This window comes from Moschus berezovskii, chromosome 22, assembly GCF_049115385.1.
Source record: "Moschus berezovskii isolate FMDL1 chromosome 22, NW_MosBer_1.0, whole genome shotgun sequence".
NCBI classification, from domain to species: domain Eukaryota; kingdom Metazoa; phylum Chordata; class Mammalia; order Artiodactyla; family Moschidae; genus Moschus; species Moschus berezovskii.
This window is the reverse complement of record NC_142481.1, coordinates 38,804,392-38,830,408: the sequence shown is the minus strand read 5'-3', so window position 1 is coordinate 38,830,408 and position 26,017 is coordinate 38,804,392. Positions and strand designations below refer to the sequence as shown.

General features: G+C 46.5%; 1 protein-coding gene across 5 annotated transcripts in view; it reads left to right on the top strand.

The window, feature by feature from the left end:
• Nucleotides 1–16,673: 16,673 nt before the first annotated feature.
• The window catches only part of LOC129557976 (liver carboxylesterase-like), a 32,421-nt gene continuing 23,077 nt past the window's right edge, over nt 16,674–26,017 (top strand). For 2 of the 5 annotated variants that reach the window (XM_088830969.1, XM_088830970.1), the window contains exons 1-4: nt 16,674–16,770; nt 18,942–19,146; nt 22,711–22,852; nt 25,172–25,305. In XM_088830969.1, coding sequence (XP_088687095.1) covers nt 16,719–16,770; nt 18,942–19,146; nt 22,711–22,852; nt 25,172–25,305 — 533 coding nt within the window. In that variant the 5' untranslated portion in view covers nt 16,674–16,718. Of the gene's footprint in view, nt 17,035–18,941; nt 19,147–22,710; nt 22,853–25,171; nt 25,306–26,017 lie in introns of all 5 variants that reach the window. The other 3 variants (XM_088830971.1, XM_088830973.1, XM_088830972.1) reach the window with 3 other exon arrangements.

Below are 26,017 nucleotides of genomic sequence, written 5' to 3'. Positions count from 1 at the left end.
AGAGGGGGCCTGGGCTTCACGACACTGAGCGTAGCTGCCTGGCCCTTCCCTGCCCTCTCGCAGTCTGCAATTCTTTCTTCAAGTCACATATTATCCTCCAGGGCCCTCCCTGAGGCCATCTCTTCCAACAACTCATATGAACGCTTTCTGCAGCCTGGACCACATCAGGGCCAAGCAGTGACCACCCTGAAGTGAGTCCCAGGAGTATCACCTGAAAACTGTCTCTTTCAGATCCCTGGGGTGACTTCTGGCTTCTCCTGGGATGTAGAAATCTCTAAGAAAGTTACGGCCACCCTTTCTGCAAGGAAAATCTGGATTATTCCCAGTTTCATGATTTTTTCTGATTCATTCAAAGAGGTTGCAGGGCAATTACCCTGAAGTCTGAAGGAAGACGGGCACTGTGGAGAAAAAATGGGACATGAACACTGGCTGACTGTCTGCTGACAGGTGGAAGATGGAGTCACCGTGTGTGTGAGTAGAGTGACTTAAAGTGAGAATCAAGTTTTAAAGGGCAACTGTGGGCGAGTACGGGAGTGTACAATCCTCAGAAGCCAAGGACCCACAGGGGTGTTTACATTCATTGCAGGCCCTTCTCCCTGGACCTCTATCAGGGAGCTTTGAGAAATACTGGTAACAGGTAGTAAGATCAGAGAAAGCCTGCCCTAGGCGGGGCAAGCTAGAAGCCCTGCTCAGACACTTCTTCCCCAAAGAAATGAAATCTCTTAACCACTGGGAAAAGGCAGCAAACCCATCCCCTGCTTTAGGCCCTGGGGAAGACCTACTGAAGCGGAGGGAAAGGAAAATTTTAGGTTGAAAACTGGATACATTTTTTAAAAAATCAGCAACATAATTTAGCTATAGTTATCCATAATTTTAAGTACTCCCCCTTCCAATGTCATAGATCTCAGCTCTTGAGTTTGCTAGTGAGGATTTTATAGGTCAAAAAGGAATTTACTTTTAATCGGTGTCTGCTTCCACCTAGTGGTAATTTAGTTCATTGCAAGCAATGGGATATCCCAATTTATTCTTAACTAGTCAATCACTTTTCACTTTCATGCACTGGAGAAGGAAATGGCAACCCACTCCAGTGTTCTTGCCTGGAGAATCCCAGGGATGGGGGAGCCTGGTGGGCTGCCGTCTATGGGTCGCACAGAGTCGGACACAACTGAACCGACTGAGCAGCAGCAGCAGTCAATGGGAAATAGGTGGGGAAACAGTGTCAGACTTTATTATGGGGTGCTCCAAAATCACTGCAGATGGTGATTGCAGTCATGAAATTAAAAGACGCTTACTCCTTGGAAGGAAAGTTATGACCAACCTAGATAGCATATTTAAAAGCAGAGACATTACTTTGCAAACAAAGGTCCGTCTCGTCAAGGCTATGGTTTTTCCACTGGTCATGTATGGATGTGAGTGTTGGACTATAAAGAAGGCTGAGCGCTGAAGAATTGATGCTTGTGAACTGTGGTGTTGGAGAAGACTCTTGAGAGTCCCTTGGACTGAAAGGAGACCCAACCAGTCCATCCTTAAGGAGATCAGTCTTGGGTGTTCATTGGAGAGACTGATGTTGAAGCTGAAACTCCAATACTTTGGCACCTGATGAGAAGAGCTGACTCATTTGAAAAGACCCTGATGCTGGGATAGATTGAGGGCGGGAGGAGAAGGGGACGACAGAGAATGTGATGGCTGGATGGCATCACTGACTCAATGGATATGGGTTTGGGTGGACTCCAGGAGCTGGTGGTGGACAGGGAGGCCTGGCATGCTGCAGTTCATGGGATCGCAAAGAGTCGGACCCTACTGAGCAACTGAACTGACCTGAACTGAATAGTTTCAGGCGGACAGCAAAGGGACTCAGCCACATATATCCATGTATCCTTTCTCCCCCTAACTCCTTTGCCGTGCACCTGTCACAGAGCATTGAGCAGAGTTCCCTGTGCTGTATAGTGGGTCCTTACTGGTTGTCCATTTTAAATATAGCCATGTGTACATGTCGACCCCAAACTCCCTACCTACCCCTTCCCCACATCCTTCCTCCCTGGCAACCATAAGTCCATTCTCTAAGTCTGAGTTTGTTTCTAAGCAGCCTGGTTGTTTTCTTGATAGGTGCCACTTTTTGAGGGTGTCAAGAACTTTCTGATTTTTCAGACCCCTGGGACCAGAAATATAAAACTCCTGGCCACCAGAGTGAACCACAGTGGGTGTCCCCATTATGGCCCGCATGTGTCTGCTGGCCTGGGTGAGAGTCACAAGAGCAGTGCAAGGGCAGGGTACTTGAGCAGCCAGGTTTGGCAAGACTGTAGGCACCCACCCAACTGGCCCTGGAGGGACTGCAGAAGTGGTACAGGGGTGAGGCACTTGCTTGGTCAGCTTTGGTGGAGTCAAGGGGAAGAATCAGATGCCGGACATCCCCCCCGGAGCTAGCAAGTCAGAGCCAGAGGGCAGAAAACGTGTCTGCAAGCTGATGTTAGCAAAGTAGAAGGAGAAGCAAAAAGGGTGCCCACCAGTGCCTGTGTCCCCAGAGAGCATCCCAACAGGTTCCTGCCCCTCCAGCAGATGCTTACGGACTATCAAATAAATCTTCTTCACAAATGGTCTAAGCATCTTTTAAGCTGCTGCTTTTGTGCTAGATCCCAGGCAAGTGAGTTTGAGTATCATCTCTTTAAGAGAGAAATCTCCATTCCCTATAGGCCCATAGCTCTCCTGAAGAGGAGCCCTGTTGGTTTTTAAAATTAGGCATCCTGGGAGCTGTGTCTCCCGTTCAGGTCCCAAGGGCTAGTGAGCACAGACCCCTCGCTCCTCAGGGATGAGCAGTGTGTTTGTGAGATCCCTCCTGCTTGTGGGTCACCATACTGGAGAGGGGGGGGGGTTGGGGAACACCATGACTCTGCCTAGCCAGCCCATCTTGATGTGGCGCTTTGTTGTAGAGGAGCTGATCTCCTACCAGTGGTTACCAGTGAGATATTTTCTTCTGTAAATTTCCTATCTCTAGCTGTGGTCTTCATTCTTAGAGAAGTCCCTTTAGCATTTATTGTAAAGCTGGTTTTCTGGTATCAAACTCTTAGCTTTTGTTGTTTAATCACTAACTCATGTCCAACTCTTTTGCGACCCCATGGACCATAGTCTGCCAGGCTCCTCTGTCCATGGGATTTCCCCGGCATGAATACTGGAGTGGAGTGGAGTCATTTCCTTCTCCAGGCAAAATCCAAATTTCCCTACCCAGGGATTGAACCTGCATTGGCAGGTGGATTCTTTACCACTGAGTCACCAGGGAAGCCTTCTTTTAGCTTAAACTCTGGATCTTATTTTCAAACCTGAATGATATCCTTGTCAGGTGGAGTGTTCTTGATTGTGGGATTGTTCCTTTCATGCCTTCCAATATATCATGCCACTCCCTCCTGACATGTAGCGTTTCTGCTGAAGACCCAGTTGATGCTTTATGAGAATTTCATTAGGCATAACTAGTTGGTTTTGGGGAAGGCAATGGCACCCCACTCCAGTACTCTTGCCTGGACAATCCCATGGACGGAGGAGCCTGGTGGGCTGCAGTCTGTGGGGTCGCTACTAGTCGGACACGACTGAGCGACTTCACTTCACTTTTCACTTTCATGCATTGGAGAATGAAATGGCAACCGACTCCAGTGTTCTTGCCTGGAGAATCCCAGGGACGGGGGAGCCTGGTGGGCTGCTGTCTATGGGGTCGCACAGAGTCGGACACGACTGAAGTGACTTAGCAGCAGCAGCACTTGGTTTAACCTTGGTGTTTTTAATAGTCTCTCTTTAACTTTTGACATTTTGTCTCGGTGTGGACCTCTTGGTTTGATCTTGTTTGGGACACTCTGTACTTCCTGGATCTGGATTTCTCTTTCCTTTCCCATATTAGGGAAGTTTTCAGCTATCATTTCTTCAAATATATTTTCTGCCCCTTTCTCTCTCTCTTCTCTTTCTGGAACCCCTATCCTGCAAATGATAGTATACTTGTTGTCTCAGAGGTCTTTTAAACTGTTCTAATTTTTTTGGTTCTTTTTTTTCCCTTTTCACTTTGGGGATCCCCACTGCTCTGTCCTGCAGTTCACTGATTTGTTCCTTCGTGTCACCTAGTCTACTGAGGATTCCTTCTGCTGCTGCTGCTGCTAAGTCGCTTCAGTCGTGTCCGACTCTGTGCGACCCCATAGATGGAAGCCCACCAGGCTCCCCCGTCCCTGGGATTCTCCAGGTAAGAACACTGGAGTGGGTTGCCATTTCCTTCTCCAATGCATGAAAGTGAAAAGTGAAAGTGAAGTCTCTCAGTCGTGTCCGACTCCTAGCGACCCCATGGACTGCAGCCCACCAGGCTCCTCCGTCCACGGGAGTTTCCAGGCAAGAGTACTGGAGTGGGCTGCCATTGCCTTCTCCGGATGATTCCTTCTAGCATGTTTTTGATTTCAGCAGTTGTATTCTTCAGCGCCATTTTTCTCTATACTTTCTGACTCTTTGTTGTGCTTGTCACTGTGTTCATCCATTCTTCTCGGGTTTGTTGAGGCTCTTTATATTCATTACCTGGAACCCTTTATGGAGTAGATTGCTTATCTCCAGTTATTCTAGGGTTTTATCTTAATCCTTCCTTGTAACATATTTTGCTTTTGCCTCCTTTTGCCTAGTTCTGTTTTATTTTTTGTACTAAGATAGGTCAGTTACATTTCCCAGTCTTGGAGAAGTGGCCTCATGCAGCGGTTTTCCCATAGGAGCCAGCAGCACACTCCCCTCAGGTCACCAAAATCATAGGCTCTAGTGGTGCCACCTGTGTGGATTGCCAGAGTCCTCCTATTTTGGCAGGGCAGACTACTGTGGGCCCACAGTAGGTGGGGCTGGTCCCTGGCCCAGGTGGCTGCCAGGGGATCCTGAATTGGGGGTAGGTCCCAGGGCTGGTTTCAGCCCATTATGGCAGGGCCATGTGCCAGTATGGATGGCTGCTGAGGTTGGGTGGTTTTACAGCTGGTGCTGACCTATTGATGGGTGAGGCTAGGTTCTGGGCCTGCTGATGGGCAGGGCTGTGTCCCAGAGTGGCTGACTGCTCAGCCTGAGGGGTCCTGGGTCTTGTGCCAACTAACTGGGGGATAGGGAAGAGTCAGTGCTATTGGACTAGAGGGAGGGCTCCCAAATGGCACTTGCTAGCACTGGTGTCCTGGTGACAGAATGGGCACCCACAAATGGCTGCCACGGTAATGTTTTTCCTTAGGGGGTATCCCAGTTGTCTCCTGCCTCTTCAGGAGGCTCTCCAAGATCAGCAAGTGGGTCAGATCTAGGCTCCTTTCCAATGACTGCTTCCTTGCTGGGTCTGAGAGTATGTGATATTTTATGTACACCTTTCCCAAGGCCTCCAGTTGCCCTGCACGCTGGCCTTCAAAGCCAGAGACTCTGGGGGCTGGTCTTCCTGGTACAGGTTCCCCAGGTTGGGGGCCCTGATGCAGGCAGGACTCAGACTCCTCGCTCCTTGGGAGAGCCTCTTCAACTGTGCTTATGCTCCCGTCTGTGGGTCACCTATGCAGGGGGTGTGGGTCTTCTCTATCCATCCTCTTGTATTGTTGTTTCCTTCTTTGTATCTTAGTTGCGGAAAACCTTTTCTGCTAGTCTTCAGGTCCTTCTCATTGTTACCCTATTTGGAGTGCCTGCTGCAGAGAGTAAGTTCAGGTTCTTTCCACTCCACCATGTTGGCCACTCCCTTAGAAAATTGTTTTCCTGAAAATAAGTTACTCAGTGGGAAAAGCATACCACTGCTGATCAGCTAGTAATATAAGGATGGGACCACCTTGTCCATCATCATGACCACTAGGTAGTTGATCAGACACTGTCTTCATCAAGGGTCACTGTTACTGCAATCACTTCCTGGAACTTCAGGAGACTTTTCCTTTTGACACTCAGATCTCTGGACAGAAATAAGGCTTCCAGGGTCCTTCTGACGCCCTGTTGTGATCACGTGATTGGATTCCCGAGATGCAGTCCAGTTCTAGAAATGACAGAAGCAGAGCCCGCGTGGGGAACCTTGGTCTGGGTGGGTCTTGGAGGGGAGAACTGCACTCTTGATGCACAGAAGTTGGGGATATCTGCACCCCCACTTTAACAGCTACCTGGCACCTCTAAGCCAGAGGGCTGTCTACTGCCTCCATTCTGCATCCCTCTGTTGGGGGCTCCCTCTTCCCCACACATCGACTCTCCCTCTCTCTGCTCTGAAAGTAGTAATCATTGTTCTGTCATCTTTCAGCTTCTAAAATACTGTTGCCTTCAACTCCTCTTCTGTTTTGTGTGGACACAGCAGCTTGTGCCTTAACAAATGTTGTTTTGCTCTCCTTTTAGAAAAACTTAAGAAGGGAGTGGAAATAAATGCATGGGTTTTTTAAATAGATTTTTTAAAACATTTATTTATTTGGCTGTGTCGAGGCTTAGTCGTGTCACGTGGGATCTTTTGCTACACCCTATGGACTCTCTAGTTGTGGCAGGCAGGCTCAAGAGTGTTCAGGCTCAGTCATTGTGGCCTGTGGGCTTATTTGCTCTGAGGCATGTGGAATCTTAGTTCCCCAACCAGGGATCGAACCTGCATCCCCTGCATGGCAAGGCGAATTCTTAACCACTGGACGACCAGGGAAGTTCCCGTGAATGCAAGTTTTGATCCTTCTTCTTTAATAGCACGTGCCAAACTGCTTTTTTAATAAACACTTAAAAACAATATCATATATGTTACTACATTTTTGACTGCTACCTAGCATCCTACAGTAGAAACACTTAATAAATTATTTAACCACTTACTTTGTTGGTCATAGGTTATTTCATACTTTTTACTACTATCATTGTCACTGAGGTGAACGATCTGATACAGACATCATTGAGCACATTCAGAATTATTCCTCAGTAGAGCAGCAGCAGCAGAGAATAGCTAGGGCCACCGGGATATCCTTTGTTAAGTATTTGGATGTGCTCAAGTGCTTCAGGCATGTTCCACTCTTTGCAACCCCATGGACTATAGCTGACCAGGCTCCTCTGTCCATGGGATTCTTCAGGCAAAAACACTGGAATGGATTGTCATTTCCTTCTCCGGGGGGATAGATTTTGCCAAATAGCCCCAAGAAATGCTGTATTAATCTATCTCCTACATCATTTGTGAAACCTCCTGTTTTTCTTGCCAATACTTGGCACACCACAAAAACCGTATGAGGTGATTCCTTGCCATTGAATAGGTGCAGTTCGATATGTGTAGTTTTAATTTGCACATCTTGATGTTCATGCTTATTGTACTTTGGAGTGACATTTTATATATGTGTGTGTGTAGCTTGCAGGGTACTTGAAACCTGGGTGATATGTTGGGGGAACCGTGGACTGATTCAACCTCTGCCCACACCGCACACTTGTGCCCAGTCCCCAGTGTGCTCCTGACCTGCTTACTAGAAGGACAAGTAAGCACAGAACAAGACAGTGATTCGGGGAATCTCAGTGGCTTACAACTTCCCATGGCTCCTGTGACCTTTCAGAGTGAGAGCCAACAGCTCACAACAATAGATCCTGGCATTTGACACAACTTTTTGGCATCTAGCATTTTGGAGATTCTTCTCTCATTATTGTTGCTGAGGTCTGTGGGAGCCCCTAAGGAAAAACTTTTACCTACTGAGAACTTAGCCATCTTTGGGAAGGAGAACTCACCTTCCACCGTGTCAGTGTTTGGAAAGTTCCTTTTCAGAGTAACCCTCTTAGCCACTCCAATGGCTTACATGCTTCTGCCAGATTCTACTTTCAGAAACACCCTTGTTATCTTGTCATCCCCATCGTCTGGGGTGAAACCCCGCTCTCCTTAACTTGGTACTTTTCAGAGTAAAAAAGAAATTGGTCTCTGTCCTTTATTCACCTTTCAGCCCCTACTGCCCACCCCCAAGAAGCCTCCAATCCACCTTGCACTGCTGCTGATGTACTTTCTTCTCTGTTCCCCAAATCCTGCTCACGTCTTAATACCCAGTGTGATCAGAAGTCATGGACAGATTTGGGCATTTATATGTGTGTGTGTGTGTGTGTTGTGTGTGTGTGTGTTCTGTTCAGCGTTCCAGGAAGTTCAGTGGTAAAGAATCCACCTGCAATGCAGGAAGCACAAGTTCAATCCCTGGATGGAAAAGTTCCACTGAAGGAGGGCATAGCCACCCACTCCAATATCCTTGCCTGGAAAATTTCATGGACAGAGGAGCCTGGAGGGCTGCAGTCCCCGGGGTTGAAAAAAGTCAGACATGTGATCCTGAATACACACACAGGATCTCATGATAATAATAACACAGATGGTATACTGATATGGCAAAAAAAGCGTGAAGTTATTATGAGAACAACTGAGGTTCCAGAAACACTACATATCTAGACAGCAGTGGAAAATGTCATATAATTCTAGATTCATAGAATGTTGATTCAGAGAGAGTGGTGCATGAGAGATCACCTCACCCATAGGCACTCCTGCCTCTCACCACTCCCTTTCCAGAACAGATGCCCGCATGCCACTCAGTGGAGTTCCCAGGTTTCTGATCTCCCAGTGCTGTGTTCTACATCATGAAGGCTTTGTCTGATTGATCCCATAATTAACCGAGCGAAGCCCAGTAAAGGACCCATATGACACAAACTCACACTTGTCCGGTGCTTGTTTCAGTATGTGCTCTCCATATGTCTTTTGAATAAATCGACAGAGATGGAAAGGTTTTGTCTTCTCTCCTGAGACCTGCCCAGCTGCTTAGGAGTTAAGGTCAGTTCCTAGGATTTTACTTTCCAGATCATCTAGTTTCACATGGAAACCTTAGGGAGTTACCCAAAGGAAGGGTGATCATCCCAATCAAGCCCACTGACACCTAAGATCTGTGTTACTTATAGCGATTGTCATGCCATAAGATTATCCACACAAGCGAAACTAAGGTTTGGCCTCAGGTTTGATTGGCTTCAGCCTTACCCATTTCTGCAGAGTCATCATGAGCCAGGTATGGGCATCCATAACTATAGCCATTCAGAGCAAGGTCTGGGAGTGGCTGCCTCTCTTTTTGAAATTGTGGGTGTCACAAGTAGGTATGTAATTGAACCATGAGATGAGGAGAATAATTCATCCCTTCTTTTTATATTTTGTTAAGACAGCATCCCACAGTCTTCATGGGCTAACAGCTAGGGTTGTGTTCCCAGAATGGATAGGCCAAATGGCCAGGGCAAAAGGCTGGATGGTTATTCCTTGGCAGGTGTATGGATTTATGAGTTTCAGTGTGTGTGTAAGTCTGTGTTTGTGTGTGTGTGTGGTATGGTAAGTGACTAGAAACAGCCTTGTTTTTTGCTTAGGTAGACCACTTGGATTGTTCCACATGAATAGAAATAGAGGTTCCCTTATTAGGCTGCTCATATGACCCCTGATTCTTTCTCAGATAAAAGTAAGGGAAGAAATCAAGCTTCATAGAGGCAATCTTCTCTGAAGGCTGATCCCAACTCTGTTACAAAGTCCTCGTCTGTAACAGAGGGCTTCCCCTCACTGGCCTGCCACTGTGGCCAGAATGAGTGCAAATGAGCATCCTTTCTAGAATTTGGGTCTCCAGAAGCTTCATTTCAGCTATAACCTATGCCCTTAGCCAAGAACCCATGAGCCTTTTGGGGATTATCTTGTGTTTTAAAGCTGCTTGTTGCTCGGCTCTCTCTGATGTCAATATTGGTCTGCCTGGACAAAAGCAAGCTTGCTAAATGACATTGTGAAAGCATAAGGGAGGTGCTGCCGCCTCTTCCTGTGCTGGCCTGGCTACAGTTCATAAATGAAACTATGAAGTCTCTTTTTCTCTCCCTGTATGTTTATGTGTATAAATATGTGTGCTGTAGATGTGTGCGTATTTTCTACCTCTAGATGGTATTTCTAAAATTAACTTGTAAAACGAGCTCTATTTAATTCAATAAGAAAAATTAAGTGCTTATATAAGTCAAACTCTCAGAAATATAATAGAAACTAGCCCAAATGTTTCTCAAGTTCATATGATCTAAAATAATCTTTAGTAAATAAAAGCTAGTTTAAGTTTGTTGGGTATGATAGTAAACATATCTTGTGCCACATTGAAATTTTTACTATAAAAATTATGTTTCTAAAAAATATAATAAATGTAGTTTTACATTTTTAAATAAGTTGAATGAGTTTTCATATCAAAACTGTGTGCTCAGTTGTCCAGTTGTGTCCAACTCTGTGCGACCCCATGGACTGTAGCCTGCCAGGCTCCTCTGTCCATTGGATTCTCAGACAGGAATACTAGAGTGGGCTGCCATTTCCTTCTCCAGGGTATCTTCCTAACCCAGGGATCGAACCCACGGCTTCTACTGCCTCTCCTGCATTTCAGGTGGATTCTTTACACCTGAGCCCCTGGGGACCTTTCCCAGTATCAAAAGTAAGCTGGTACAAATTAAAAGTTGGTTTGTTCACTGTTAAAGGGAAAAAGTTTTATTGAACTATTGGTCCAATAGTGAAAGGTTTTTCTTTACCTTTTAAAATGATCTACCTAGAAAACAAACATCTTGAGACTTGTTAAAATAATCACTTGTATTGTATGTTGTCTTTGATTACTTAAGTAAAACTAGTCCTCTCAATAGTAAATGAGCTAAGTTTTGCTCAGAATATATAACCTTCCATATTTGCTTGAGAAGTCTTTGACATTTTGGTTTAGTAGATAACTAAGTATTGTTTCACAGTGACCTGTGATTCTATTTGACTGTTTTTAAACCTTTTGTTATTTTTTACAATCGTCCCCAAAATCAAATTCTAAATGAAATCTTTTGACCTAAACTAATTTTGGGATCTTTTGAAGGGTTCCTGGAACACCTTCAAAAATTTATTCTCTCATATGAAAAGAAATTCAGTTCAATTCAGTTCAGTTCAGTCGCTCAGTCATGTCTGACTCTTTGCGACCCCATGAATCAAAGCACGCCAGGCTTCCCTGTCCATCGCTAACTCCCAGAGTTCACTCAAACTCATGTCCATCGAGTTGGTGATGCCATCCAGCCATCTCATTCTCTGTCGTCCCCTTCTTCTCCTGCCCCTAATCCCTCCCAGCATCAGTCTTTCCCAGTGAGTCAACTCTTAGCATGAGGTGGCAAAAGTATTGGAGTTTCAGCTTTAGCATCAGATATTAATTAGATTTATTTGATGTATTAAGTTACATGGGAAGCATTGTCAGAAAAGTAGTAACACTAAGCTTTTTAATGTTGTATTTATGTTAGTATGTATTATGTGTTCCAAAAATTGCATGAAATTCCTAAAAATCTGAACTGTCTTAGTAATTCCAGTTCTTATCTTAAAGTGTTGTGTGTGTCACAGAAATGACAAAATTTCCATCTCAATCACATTGTAATGAAATCTAATGAGATCTTTAACCACGGTTATTTTAAGTCTTTTGTCGTTTACAGATAGTTCTTGTTTTACTTGGATGCTTTTGCAAAAGTATTCCAACAAAATGTTTCATCTTCAGAGAAATTCAGAAAAGAGATTCTGACAAGTGCTCTAGAATAGCGATTGTAATAACTTTCGACCATACCAGCAAACTGGGTAAGAATTTTCAGAACTCTAAGGAAAAACTAAATTCATAAAATTGCTAACCAAAGATCAACAAGAATTCATTATGTGGGACTAAATGAATTGATAAAGATCATTATAATTTTTGATGACTTTGTGTTTGAAATGTTGCTGGTTCGCTTATGTTTTGGTCTTCCAGATTTAAGGAAACCTGTTTTCTTTCTCTTGAATTGACAAGTTAATCAATTACACCTTTGTGAACAAAGATGAAATATTTATTTTTTCTCCCTACCTAACCCCTTCAAAATCCAGAAACTCTTGTGTATTCTCTTCATGGCAATATAGCTTATTCGTTCAATACGAATCTGGCCTCCTTATAACGGAACACGATAATATTGGACATTTTACCAAAGCTGTGACTAGTAGTTCTAGTGCTCGATTCCTCAGTCATGTCCGACTCTGTGCGACCCCACGGACTGTAGCCCACCAGGCCCCTCTGGCCATGAAATTTTCCAGGCAAGAAAACTGGAGTGGATTGCTGTTTCCTTCTCCAGGGGAACTTCTTGAGCCAGCCATTGAACCTGAGAATGTCATATTTAAAAGAGATGTATAAAGGCTCAAATATGACCAGACAACTTTATGGAGCTACTTGAAAAAGTCGACCTGTTACCTTGCTTAGAGCTTTCCCAGCAACCTTACTAGGTGAGGAAGGAAAATAATATGATTAATTACATAAGATCACTGAGCAAGCCACCTGGCTTAAAAAGCTGACTCCTTCAATGATTCTTTCTTGGACAGATTTGACTTTGCTTTAGGTCTTGGGGACCTTGGCTCTACTGTGTGTGTGTGCGCGTGTGTGGACACTCGTGCGCATATACGCAGGCACTCAGTCACTCAGTTGTGTCTGACTCATGTGACTCCATGGACTGTAGCCTGCCGGGCTCCTCTGTCCATGGGGTTTCCCAGGTAAGAATACTGGAGTGGGTTGCCATTTCTTCCTCCATGAGATCTCCCCACCCGGGGCTGAGTGCACTCCAGACACTGAGACTTACTGTGCTTATTGCGTCATAGGCATTTCCGTGAGTGCACTGTGTTCTCTCAAAAGTTTAAATACGCGTTCCCGGCTGCTGACGACCAAGCAAATGCTCTGCCTAAGACTGGAATGCTGGGAAAGAAGGAAAGACAATAACCAGTTAAGCATCATGAACTGGAAGCCATGACCTATGACTGTCATGGGGATTAAACAAAAAAAATTGTGGAGCTCTGGACACCACACGAAGGACCCACAGAGGTTCTGACCTGTAGCCAAGAGTGGTGCTTCGATCTTGCCTGGATGCCTTAGAACTTGATCACATCACTCAGTTAAGCGAAGTGCTGGATCCAAAGAGGGGAATTGTTAAAAACAAAAACAAAACAGGCCTCAAATGCAGTCACTTGTGCTAAGCCCTCATCGTCGGATGAAGATTTAGTACCTTACCTGATTGGACTTTCAAACTTCCCCAGGAATGTAATCTTAACCAGTCAGTCTGGAATTTCCTGGCCAGCACCAGTGAGGTAACATGCGTCAAAGACCCTTTTGTCCCCTTGAAGAAAGGGACACTGCCCACCATCATCATTTTTCATTTGTTTATGATTTGCTTGTCCAGCTCCCTCTCTACCTTTTCTGAATTTTTCTGCTTGCTAGAGGGATTTCTGCTTTGTGTGTGAATCATTTGAACAGGTAATTATATCTTCAAATTTGTGAAGTGGAGCTTTTTTTTTTAACATAGGATACTATACTTGATGGGGTTTTTAAAATAATTATTTTCTTGAAATATAATTCAAGTACCATAAAATTCACATTTTTAAAGTGCACAGTTTAGTGGTATTGTATATTCACAAAGTCGTTTAACCATCACCACTATCCAATCCCAGAAAATTGTCATCATTCCTAAAAGAAACCTCATACCTATTAGGAGTCATTCCTTATTGCCCTCATCCCCAGCCTGTAGAAACCTCTAATCTACTTTGTTTCTGTGGATTTGCTTATTATGAACATCTCATAAATAAAATCATACACCATCTGGCCTCCTGTATCTGGCTTTTTCCATTAGCATGATGTTTTGAGGGTTCCTCCACATTGTAGCAAGTATCCAAACTATATTTCTTTTTATGCCCAAATAATATTCCATGGTGTGGATAGATTATATTATAGATCATAATAGTTCCTGTCCATTCTCAGTTGATGGACATTTTGGTTGGTTGGTTGTTTTCACTTTCAACTCTTTTGACTAACGCTGCTATTTATGTGCAAGTTTTTGTATAGACATATTATCAGTTATCTTGGGTACATACCTAGGAGTGAAATTGCTGTGAAATATGGTAACTCTAAGTTTGATTTTTATTTATCTATGTATTTATGTTTGGCTGCACTGGGTCTTCGTTGCTGCACGAGGACTTTTAGTTATAGCGAATGGGGCTACTCCTCATGCAGTGCACAGGCTTCTCAAGGCAGTGGCTCCTCCTGCTGCAGAGCACAGGTTCTAGGGCATGCAGGTCTCAGGAGTTGCAGCCGACGGGCTCAGTAGTTGTGGAGTACAGGCTTAGTTGCTCCACGGCATGTAGGATCTTCCCCGAGCAAAGGTCAAGCCTGTGTCCCCCTGCGTTGGCAGGCTGATTCTTAACCACCAAACCACCAGGGAGTCCCTAAGTTTAAGTTGTAATGAACTGCCAAGCTGTGTCCCAGAGCAACCCTCACTATTTTATAACCTATATTTCCCCCTTCACAATGGATCATGACTGGATTCTCTTGTCCATATGTAGAAGTGTGCATCACTAGTTTGAGTGAATGGATAGTATTGTCTTAGCCAGCTAAATATCAACATTAGAGCGTATTTGGAGAATTCTCTTTTGTTGGACGTTTAATGATTCTATGAAACAGATTTTGAGCATCTTCTTTGCATCCCCACCAGGGAAATGACACTCTCCCAGGTATATCCAGAGCACTTTATATATATAGCAGAGATCCCTGTATCTGGTGCTTTCACACTGCATGGCAAGTCACCCAGAGCTTCCCCCATCTATTTTATCTATTACATGGTGAACTCCTCCGGACGCTAGAACATGTCTTAAATGTACCTTTGTATCCATACTTCCCAGCATAGAGCCATATATTTGATAGATGTCTGCAGAATGAATGAATGAAGGAAATAATGACTGGAAGGAAAGACGGATGGTTCGAGTCAGGGACTATGAAGAGACAGTGTTCCTTTACTATAAGATACTATAAGAACATTCTGTCCAAAGATCCCTGCCTGAGGAAGCAGTGAGTCCCCAAACCCCGGAGGTGTGCAAAAGGAGGCTGAGTTAATTGTCAGGAACACTGTAAAGTTAATCCAGGCATCCAAAGCGAAACGGGATGAAATTTAAGATGCTTCCAAGGTGGGAAGCACGGAATTCTGTGAAACAGAAACCTGGGGGAGCGGAGATTTGCCGCATGTTCTCCAACCGGGCAGCTGAGGGGCTAGGGGTCGCTCTGAAAGTTTTTGCCTTGTTCTGAGGACCACACACCAAAGCGTCCGTTCAGTCAGTTCAGTCACTCAAGAGTGTCCGACTCTTTGCAACCCCCTGAATCACAGCATGCCAGGCCTCCCTGTCCATCACCAACTCCCAGAATTTACCCAAACTCATGTCCATTGAGTCAGTGATGCCATCCAACCATCTCATGCTCCCTCATCTCCTCCCACCATTAATCTTTCCCTGCATCAGGGTCTTTTCCAATGAGTCAGTTCTTTGCATCAGGTGGCCAAAGTATCAGAGTTTCAACTTCAGCATCAGTCGTTCCAATGAACACCCAGACTGATCTCCTTTAGGATTGACTGAGTGGATCTTCTTGCAGTCCAACTGTCTCTCAAGAGTCTTCTCCAACACCACAGTTCAAAAGCATCAATTCTTCGGGGCTCAGCTTTCGTTATAGTCCAACTCTCACATCCATACATGATTACTCGAAAAACCATACTTTGACTAGACAGATCTTTGCTGTGTAAGGAATGTCTCTGCTTTTTAATATGCTGTCTATGTTGGTCATAGCTTTTCTTCCAAGGAGCAAGCATCTTTTAATTTCATGGCTGCAGTGATTTTGGATCCCAAGAAAATAAAGTCTGACACTGTTTCCATTGTTTCCCCATCTATTTGCCACGAAATGATGGGACCGGATGCCATGATCTTAGTTTTCTGAATGTTGAGTTTTAAGCCAATTTTTTCACTCACCTCTTTCACTTTCATCAAGACGCTCTTTAATTCTTCTACACTTTCTGCCATAAGTGAGGTGTCATCTGCATATCTGAGCTTATTGATGTTTCTCCCAGCAATCTTGATTCCAGCTTGTATGTCATCCAGCCTGGCATGCCGCATGATGTACTTGCATATAAGTTAAATAAGCAGGGTGACAACATACAGCTTTGAGGTACTCCTTTCCCCATTTGAAACCAGTCTTTTGTTCCACCGAAGTGTGCCCTTGTCTAAAGACCTCTGTTTGCTTATGCCTGCTTTGGGTGGCTCACAGTGCACTAGGGTTAGAATCCAGGAAGGGAGAAACACTTGTAAAACTAGTGGTTCAAAAATCAGTGGCTATCTGGACTGCAAGGAGATCCAACCAGTCCATTCTAAAGGAGATCAATCCTGGGTGTTCATTGGAGGGACTGATGCTAAAGCCGAAACCCCAATACTTTGGTCACCTCATGCAAAGAGTTGACTCACTGGAAAAGACTCTGATGCTGGGAAAGATGGGGGCGGGAGGAGAAGGGGCCGACAGAGAGTGAGATGGCTGGATGGCATCACCGACTCGATGGACATGAGTTTGCGTGAACTCCGGGAGTTGGTGATGGACAGGGAGGCCTGGCGTGTTGTGATTCATGGGGTAGCAAAGAGTCGGACACGACTGAGCGACTGAACTGAACTGAACTGATCTCTAATCAGGAAGTTTAATGCAAGCTCTTTGAATCAAAGTCTAGGAGGGCGGGGCCTGGACGGGCTTGGCCGCCAAAACTTCAGCCCTTGCCTCTTAGGGAGCGGGGAGAGCTCTTCTGTTGTCTCCAAATCAGCTCTTGGGCGGCGGGGGCGGGGCTGGGGAGAGAAGCTGGAGGGGGCGGGAACTGGGCGGACTCATAAGGCCCTCCGGAGGCACAGAGACTGAGGACGCAGAGCTTGCTGTCTTGACAAAATGTGGCTCGTCGCTCTGGTCCTGACCTCCCTCGCCATTTCCACGGCTTGGGGTGAGTCCTCCTGAAATGCAAATAGCGAGCGGTCTTTGGGAATCCTTGCAGGGGACCAGGTGGAGGAGAAGCGTACAGGGCAAAGCAGTGACAGGCCACTGGGGCCCGCAGCAGCGCGCGCTGTCAGGACTCTGAGGCTCTGCCAACTCCGGGCAGCGACAGGAGACAAAGGGGAGGGTACACCCTGGGAGACGCAGCTGCACCGGCCATGCCCCATGCAGGAGGGCAACCAGCTCACCTATCGCTGAGCAGCTGAGGACTTTGGTGAGCTCCGTGTGTTTCCCCCTTGACCATTAGTCCAGATATGGCTAAAAGTGGGTTAGCGGAGTATTGATGGCCACTCTGGGGTCAGCGTGGCTGGGTTCCCATCCAAGGCAGAACTCAGTAGCTGTGTGTTCTCAGACAAGTTATGATTCTTTTCTGTGTCTCAGTTCTGCACGGCTAAAATGGGGGTGAGAACTGTATCTACATCATTGGGCTGTTGTAAGTGTGAAATGGGTTGTTTTCTAAAGAGTGCCTGGAATTGGAGAAAGTGAAAAAACGGATTCATAAGTAAAAGAGTTGTTATAACTTACAGTGTACTAGTAGACACTCTGAGGTGTGGTCAAGCCCATGGATCAGGAGCCAATGGCCATTTAAGAGATTGTTTTTCCCAGTTTCCCAGAGGAGGGAGCCTGACACCACCTGGTGGGCTAGAAGATGAAGCATCAGGTGTGCCAGGGGGCAGAGGAAGAAGGGAGGAATCTGGACAAGAAATTTATCTTGGTTGGTGGAGTGGGCTGGATAGGGTAAGCCAATCCCCGCCATGCTCCAGGGCTTAGGGACTGCCCACAACTGGTAGGTACTTTGCCCTGGAGTGATTAGGGCAGGATGATAGTGGCCGTTTTGGCAGGCCTGATAAAGAGGGTGGTTGGGGTTCAGCCTCTGGCATGCTGGAAGAGAAAATTCATTCCTGTCTCCAGGGATCGGCTAACTCTGGGAGGGGCAGTCGCCCCAGAATCAGCAAGGCTCCCAGTACCAAAGCATCAGAATACACAGCATAGAAGACATGGTTAATACAAGGGTGCAGCAAGAGCCCTCAGAATGCATCTGTACCATTTTATAGATGGAAAAACAGGCTCAGACAGGGAAAGGTATCCAAAGTCAGCTGGAATATCATGCTCTGAATTCTATCCCTGCCTCCTGAGTCCAGAGCCAGTGCTCTGGCTGTCAGTGCTGACAGCCCAGCCTCCACTGGGTTTAATCCTCTTCCTGGTGCTGTGACACTGTGAGAGGCCCAGAACCGAGGGTAGGAGCAGAGTTAAAAGTACATGATTATCCCCTTTCTGCTGGTTTATCTGGGTCAAGTCAGTCTATTTCCATCTTTTAAAAATCCATACTGGCTTCCTCCATTTCTTCAGTTACCTCTTTGGAAAATGGACATATTAATGTTTTCCTAGCAAGGCTTTTGTCATTGGAATGTCCATGTGGCACAGAGAAAGTACCCAATACACAACATTACATGTACCTCAAGTGGTAACCGCTGCTGTCACCATTGTTGCCCATACCTCACAGCCCATCACCCACTTTTTCACCTTTGCCAACTGAGCATCTGTCCACGTCATATCTCTTGAAGGCTGTCATCGGATGTGTATATGAGACCAGATCTGGGTTATTCTTCTCTGTTCTGGCCACACACTTTGAGAGAGAGGTTGGCCTTTCGTCTGTATCTAAAGGGGAACAATTGGCAGGATGAGAGGCTGGAAATCATTTCCTGTTAGGATGCTTAAACAAACTGCAGCTGTTGATGACGGATAAGAGAGGACTTGAGGGATGAGCATGAACAGGGGTCAACACGAAGGCCACCTGCCTCATGAAGGTGCAGGATGTCCCCAAGCAGGGAGGACCAGGCCTGATGTGGCAACTGCAGGAGACGCATTTGAGCTCAGTGAGAAATAACCGCCTGCTCCGCGGGAATGGGACAGACAGAATGTGACCCCCAGTCTCGCTCCCTCTGATGACCCTGTGAGTTAAGAAGGACAGTTAGCTTCTCTCTCTCTCACATAAGCAGCTGAGGCTTAGAGGGTTGAGAGGACATTCAAGATCACATGGCAGAGGTGCCAAAGTCCACCCAGAATCCAGTTCAAACCTTCACCACTGACATGTCCTCATTTCCTCTCAATGTCCACCAGGGCGGCCACCCTCACCACCTATTGTGGAGACTGCTCAGGGCAGAGTCCTGGGAAAATATGTCAGCTTAAAAGGATTTGCACAGCCTGTGGCCGTTTTCCTGGGAATTCCTTTTGCCAAGCCTCCTCTCGGATCCTTGAGGTTTGCTCCACCGCAACCTGCAGAACCATGGACCTTCGTGAAGAATACCACCTCTCACCCTCCCATGTAAGCCGGGCGTGTGGCCTTTGGCGTCTTTCAGTGGGGATGTTAGTCTCCAAGGGATGCAGGTGGGAGCCAAGGCAATCTTCTGAGCGGCTCATGCTCTGTTCTGGAATCCTCAAGATATTGTAGATCCTTACCAGCATTCCAGAATTTCACAGCACTATAGAGCCTTTTATTCAACCAATACTTCTGGAACACCTCCTGTGTGTCAGGCATGTTCTAGTTTTCTGGGATCCATCAATGACCCAAAGAAAGATCCCACCCTCATGCAGCTTGCCTTTGTAGCAGGGAAAGACAGATCCTGAGCAATATGCAAGGTAACATTATATAATATGTAAGAATAGGCTAGGTGCTTTGGAATAAACAAGGAGTTGAGCAGTGGTGGGGGCGGGTCAGAAGTAATGATTCTGTTTATTCTCCTGTCTTGATCTTCCATGCAGCTGGGGAGTGAGGTGGGCCAGGATTGTGTGGGTGGGGAGTCTTTGGGGTATCGCCAGTTCCTAACTCCCAGGTGTGACTGCTGCCGAGTAAGGAGGAGAGCAATAGTCGGTGTGTCCTAGTCACTGTGTCCAAGTTGGGCAAAGAAGTCAGAGTCATCCCCCAGAACACCTAGGACATCTACATGTGAGGATCCTGGGGATTTCCAGGATCTGCCTTTTGTAGCTAGTTTCCACCCTTAGGTGAGGTCCAGAACCACCTCATTAACACAACAAATGATGCATTTGTCAGTCTCTTCACTGAGGGAATTCCTAGGGTTTTAGGAACTCCTTGCAGGAAATGGGAAGACCAAAGACATATTTCTTATATCACAATATCATATCCCACAATACAGATACTTTTTTCAATTATTTTTGGATTTTTTTTATTAAGTTTTTATTGGCTGTGCTAGGTCTTTGTTGCTGCACGTGGGCTTTCCCCAGTTGCAGGAACAGGGGCTACTCTCTGGTTGAGATGCGTGGGCTTCTCTTTGCAGTGGCTTCTCCTGTTGTGAATGGAGCACCGGCTGTAGGGCTCGGACTCAGTCGTGTGCGCCCTGGCTTTGCTGTCCCACGGCATGTGAGAGCGTCCCCGACCAGGGATCAAACCGATGTCCCTGCATTGCAAAGCAGACTCTTAACCATTGGCCCAGCAGGGAAGCCCGATACAGATACTTTGGATGTCTGCTTTGCTCATTTCTATCATGAACATGGTTATATGTCATTACATATCACAGCCTGACATTATATTACCTTGGGTATTGAGTTATAGTTTATTTACCCAGTCTCTTATTTGGGACCATTAAGTTCTTCTTGATATTTTTGATAGTATAATTAGCACTGTGATGAACATCCTGTAGCCAAACCTTTATGCCCATTCACAGTAATTGGGGCTAAGTTCCAAGAAATGACATTTCTGAGTAAAAGAGTATCACCTTTTGTTAAATTTCCTTCCAGAAATGTTCCAGCTACACTCTTTCCATTAATATATGAAAACTTTCATTCACCAGGCCCTAGCCAATTCTGGAGATTATTAAAAAATGTTTTGGCTATTGAGTAGGCAAAATAATAATAATTATTAGCATCATAATTATGTATATAATTTTAGAGTTTATTCCTTTTAACTCAATACTAGTGATGTTGAACTCTCTTTCCCATTAACTTTTGATTGTATCCTTTTATGAATACTATATCCCCTTGCCTTGGTGATCTGGGGACAGCTCCCCCAGGATGGAAATCAGGAGGGTCTCTTTGGGGCTCTGACAGTCACTTGATAGCTATGTCATCCAAGCACCTCAATACTGGGGGCCACCTGCCTGCTTTCTGAAAATCTGGAAATGTGGCTTATAATATCCTCGGAAACATAAACAATGCATAGTCTGACTCTTCATGGCTGTGTGACCTTGGGCAGGTTCTCTAACCTCTCTCTGCCTCAGTTTTCTCAACTGTAAAATGGGGATAATTATAGAACCCATATCATGGGTCTGATCTGAAGATTTTTTAAAAATAATTTCATGTATTTTATTATTTATTTTTGGCTGTGCTGGGTCTTTGATGCTGTGTGCGCTTTATCTAGGTGCAGATGGCAGGAGCTACTCTCTAGTTGCAGTGCATGGGCTTCTCATTGCATCGACTTCTCTTGCGGAGCACTGGCTCCAGGGCGTGCAGACTTCAGGAGTTGAGGCTCCCAGGCTCTAGTGCACAGACTTAGTAGTTGTGGCTCACAGGTTTAGTTGCCCCGTGGCATGTGGGATCTTCCCAGATCAGGGATCAAACCTGTGTCTCCTGCACTGGCAGGCAGATTCTTTACTACTGAGCCACCAGGGAAGCCCCTGATCTGAAGATTTTGTGGTTGTTCAGTCCATAGGTTATGTCTGAATCTTTGCAACCCCAGGGACTGTAGCCCATCAGGCTCCTCTGTCCTCCACTATCTCCTGGGCTCAAATTCATCTCCCTTGAGTTGGTGATGCTATCTCACCATCTCATCCTCTGCCACCCCCTGTTCCTTTTGCCTTCAGTATTTCCCAACATCAAGATCTTTTCCAACAAGTTGACTCTTGGTATCACGTGGCCAAAGTATTGGAGTTTCAGCATCAGCAACAGTCATTGCAATGAGCATTCAGGGTTGATTTCTTTTAGGATGGACTGGTTGGATCTCCTTGCAATCCAAGGGACTCTCAAGAGTCTTCTCTAGTACCACAATTCAAAAGCATCAATTCCTTAGCCTTCAGCCTTCTTTATGGACCAATTCTCACACTTGTACATGACTACTGGAAAAGCCATAGCTTTGACTGTACGGACCTGTGTCGGCAAAGTGATGTCTCTGCTTTGTAATATACGGTCTAGGTTGGCCATAGCTTTCCTTACAAGGAGCAAGTGTCTTTTAAATATTAAGTTGTGCCCGTTACTGCTGCTGGATCTTTCATCCATTATTTGGACAATGCATAACACTTGACAAGATGAACTGACAGAATCCTAGCATGTCAGTGCTGCCAGACCCGTATAGAAATCATTCCCCTACTTAGACATGGCAGACTGGGAACCAGAACAGAGAAGGAACTTGCCCAAGGTCACTCGGCATGTAAGTGGCAGAGGCAGAACTAGAACCAAGGTCTCCTAATGTTGCACCACAGATATTTTGCCTGCCTTAATGACTGCCAACAGAGTGGCTTCTCACCATTTTTGGAAGTCTCCCATGGACTGGAACTCCTGGTTGACCTGTCGAGGAGCGTGAGCACCCTGCACTTGCTATGCAGCAGAGAGTCAGCTGCAACCAGGGCATGCAGGAAATGATCCACTTCGAGGCTCATAAGCAGCATCTTCTTGACACAATGCGTTCCGACGTCTCCTGAAAGGGGGAGGTGCCAGGCCTTCTTATTAGTTACACTCGCCAGACCGTGGTGAGCCCTGGAACCCCCTATCCTGACCCCCCAGGTAGTCTCCCACCCGTTCCAGTGTCTGGAATCTGCTAAGACAGCTCTGTTTACAGGCTTAATTCTCCCAGTCTGAGACCTGGCCTCTCGACAGGAGGCGTCTCCTTGATCAGCTCTGATTGAACACCAGGAGTCTTCTCTTTCCTCGCCCCTCCCAGGTGTTCCCAAAGCACAGTCTTGGCAGAAATGTCCTCAGACTTTAACAGCAGAATGAAGAGTGTTAAGCCTAAATTTTCTGAAGACTGTCTTTACCTAAATATTTACACCCCTGCTGACTTGACTAAGAGAAGGAGGCTGCCGGTAAGCAGTGGGAAACTCTGGTCAAGGCTGGTGTAGACAGGAAGGGGATGAAGGCAGTGTTGGGTGGGGGCGTCTTGGGCCAAGGGTCTTCTGGGGCCCCAGGGCTTTCTTGTGCACCACGGCCAAACCTGGCATCAGGGAGGGCAGGTGACCCACGCCTGTTTCCCCTCGGCCAGAAGCGGGCCCCTGGGGGAGATTGCTACACATCTGTAATGCACATTTTAATGTTTCTGATGTCTCTCATGCTAATAGATGGACAAGAAGGATGACTCTTAATTGCTAGATTAGGAATCTGATACCCAGAGTAGGTAAAACATAACTTCCAATAAAGTTAGAGCTGGAAGGAATCTTGGAGATAAGCCAACAAATCAACCCTTCCCTTACAGACAGAGAAACTGAGGTCCTGTGAGGGGAAGACCAGGTCACAAAGTAGGGGTGGCAGGACTGGAGCACGGGGCTCCAGGAACTGCCAGGAGCTCTCTGACACAGGCTAGCATGGAGCCTGTGTGTGGCCTTTCCTCAGCACACAGAAACCCTCTCTGACAACTTCCTGTGACTAGGTGTCACAGGTTGGGGAGCAGAGCCTGGAGCAACAAGGCTGCACTTTCCTTTGCCAACGATCAAGATTTTCGTGTAGTTAATTTCACTTCCTAATTGTCTTTGGCCCAGGTTAGTGATGCAGTGAGTCAGCATTTCCAGAATAAATGGAGCCCAGAGACAGGGCAGCCTTCCAGACTCAGGTTGGAGGGTGGAGCTGGTGTGCTATCAAAGGAGGGGTCAGGAGGGATAGAGGCAGGGGTGGGCGCACCCAGCCATCTCCCAGGAACACCCGTGGCATGGTGCCCAGGTGTGGAGGAGGGTGTCTGAACTTGGGACTAGGAGCTTGAGGAGGTGGGGACAATCGATCACTCATGCATTCATGCATTCGCCTGTTACATACTTAGTGCTCCCGCACACCTAGCTAGAAGTGGGGTTAAGAGAAAGAGGAACATAAACTATGACCACACAGCCCCTGCCTTTGAAGAGCTGCACCGAGCTGGACTGGCTTCTACAGCACACTGCTGCTGACCAGCCCGTGGCTCAGCCTGGACTCAAGAGGAGACTGCAAACTCAGTCCCTCCACCAGGAGGCAGTTAAGGATTGGAGGTGTTGAGGAGGAGGGGCTCTGGGAAGCTGAGGCTGGAGAACCGCTACAATGGACACAGACCATGGGACTGCAGAGTCTGGGTGTAAATACCAGTTCTGCCGTTTACTGCCTGAGAGACCTGGCTCTGTTTCCTCAAATCAGGGATAATCACACGTGAGTTTGCAGTGATGAACATGAAGATTTATGGCAGCATCTGGCACAGCACACGAGGCAACTTCCTGATCTTCAGTTAGAGTTGAAGGGAAGGAATTCCTCCTGCCCCAACAGCCAACCGACTGCAGCATGGCCGTTGGCTGCTGTGTGCCGGGTGGCTCGACATGTGGCCTCTGCAGCCAGACTGCTTGGGGTCAAGTCCTGTCTCCACTGCCTAGAGGCTGCGTGACCTCAGGGTGGTTCAGTGCCCCCATTTTCCTGTCCATTAGGTGGGATAATAGTTGTCCCTCATTGACGGATGGGTTACTTTTAAATGCTTAAAATAATTCTTGGCACATAGTTCATGTGTGAGTTCTTCAAATTTTTTGTTAACAAAATGATTATAATATTACTTTAGCTATTCTCACTTTCTTGCTTTGTGAACTCCTTAAATTTGGGGACATGCATTATGAATGGCCTCAATTGTTACCACAGTCCCTGGCACCTAGTAGGTTTTCAGATCATATTCATCAAATGGTTGAGGACTTCTTGGAGGAGGTAGTTTTAGGGTGGGCTTTGGAGGATGGGTGAGATTTTGGGAGCAGAGGAGGCAGCAGGAAGGCATATTAAGATGAGGTACCACCCAGGGCATAGGCTTCTTGACATGATTATTCATTCACATGAGAAGTTGAATTCACCACAGAGAAGGTAACTAAGATGAAGCTGAAACAAGCTTCTAACCAAGGGCTTCTGCATGCTGAGTGTGCTGAGCTGGGTGAGGGGTCCAGGAGTGAGGGTGGTGGGAGTGTTGGGGAGGAGATGATGCTCGAGCTTGGCTGTCCCCATGATGATGTTCTCAGCATGAGGAGCTGAGAGCAGGTGGCACTGGGGCAGGGGAGACAGGCAGGGGCAGCCAGGGAGCCCTGAGTGGGGTGGTGGCCTGGGCCTCAGATGGAGAACGGGTAGGTGACCAAACCTGCCTCTGAGGTCATCCCCAGCTCTGCTTCCAGTAACACTGTGGTTGCATATTCCCCATCCAGGTGATGGTGTGGATCCACGGAGGAGCTCTGCTGATGGGAGGAGCATCAGCCCATGATGGGCTGGTCCTCTCTGCCCATGAAAATGTGGTGGTGGTAACCATTCAGTACCGTCTGGGCATCTGGGGATTCTTCAGGTAAGACCCTGGACTCTCCTGGTGGCACCTTGGCCCCAGTGTGGGGGTGCTAGGACCCCACTCTAGTCAGGGAAGCCCTCAAGGATCCTTGCTAGGCTTCCTACTAAGACATCTGAGTCCCCTCCTAATTGGGCTCCACACCTTCTCATTCCCCAGCCACCTTGGTGCACTTACTTCTGAGCTCTTACACAGAAAACTCCTAATCTCCCTGACAACTCCTACTATTCCTACCAAGCCCAACCCAGTTGTTATCTCATCTGAACTACTTGTCTCTTTTTCGCTGTGCTGCCTGGCACGTTGCTCTGTCTTTAAGATGACAGTTACCATGCAGCACAACACTTAGAGGCTCACACATCTTTCCTCCTGGGGAAGTAAATGTGTATTACCATATGTGAAAGAGATGACCAGTGCAAGTTCAATGCATGAAGCGGGCACTCAGGGCCGGTGCAATGGGACAACCCAGAGGGATGGGATGGGGAGGGTGGTGGGAGGGGGGTTCAGGATGGGGGGGCACATGCACACCCATGGGTGATTCATGTCAGTGTATGGCAGAACCCACCACAATATTGTCAAGTAATTAGCCTCCAATTAAAATAAATAAATTATTATTTTTTTTACAAGGAAGGGGCAGATTCATGTGGGAGCTCTGTGAAGTCTTGTAGGTGAAGGAACGGTGCCTAGAACTGGGAGGTTGTAAGGAGCATCTGACTCC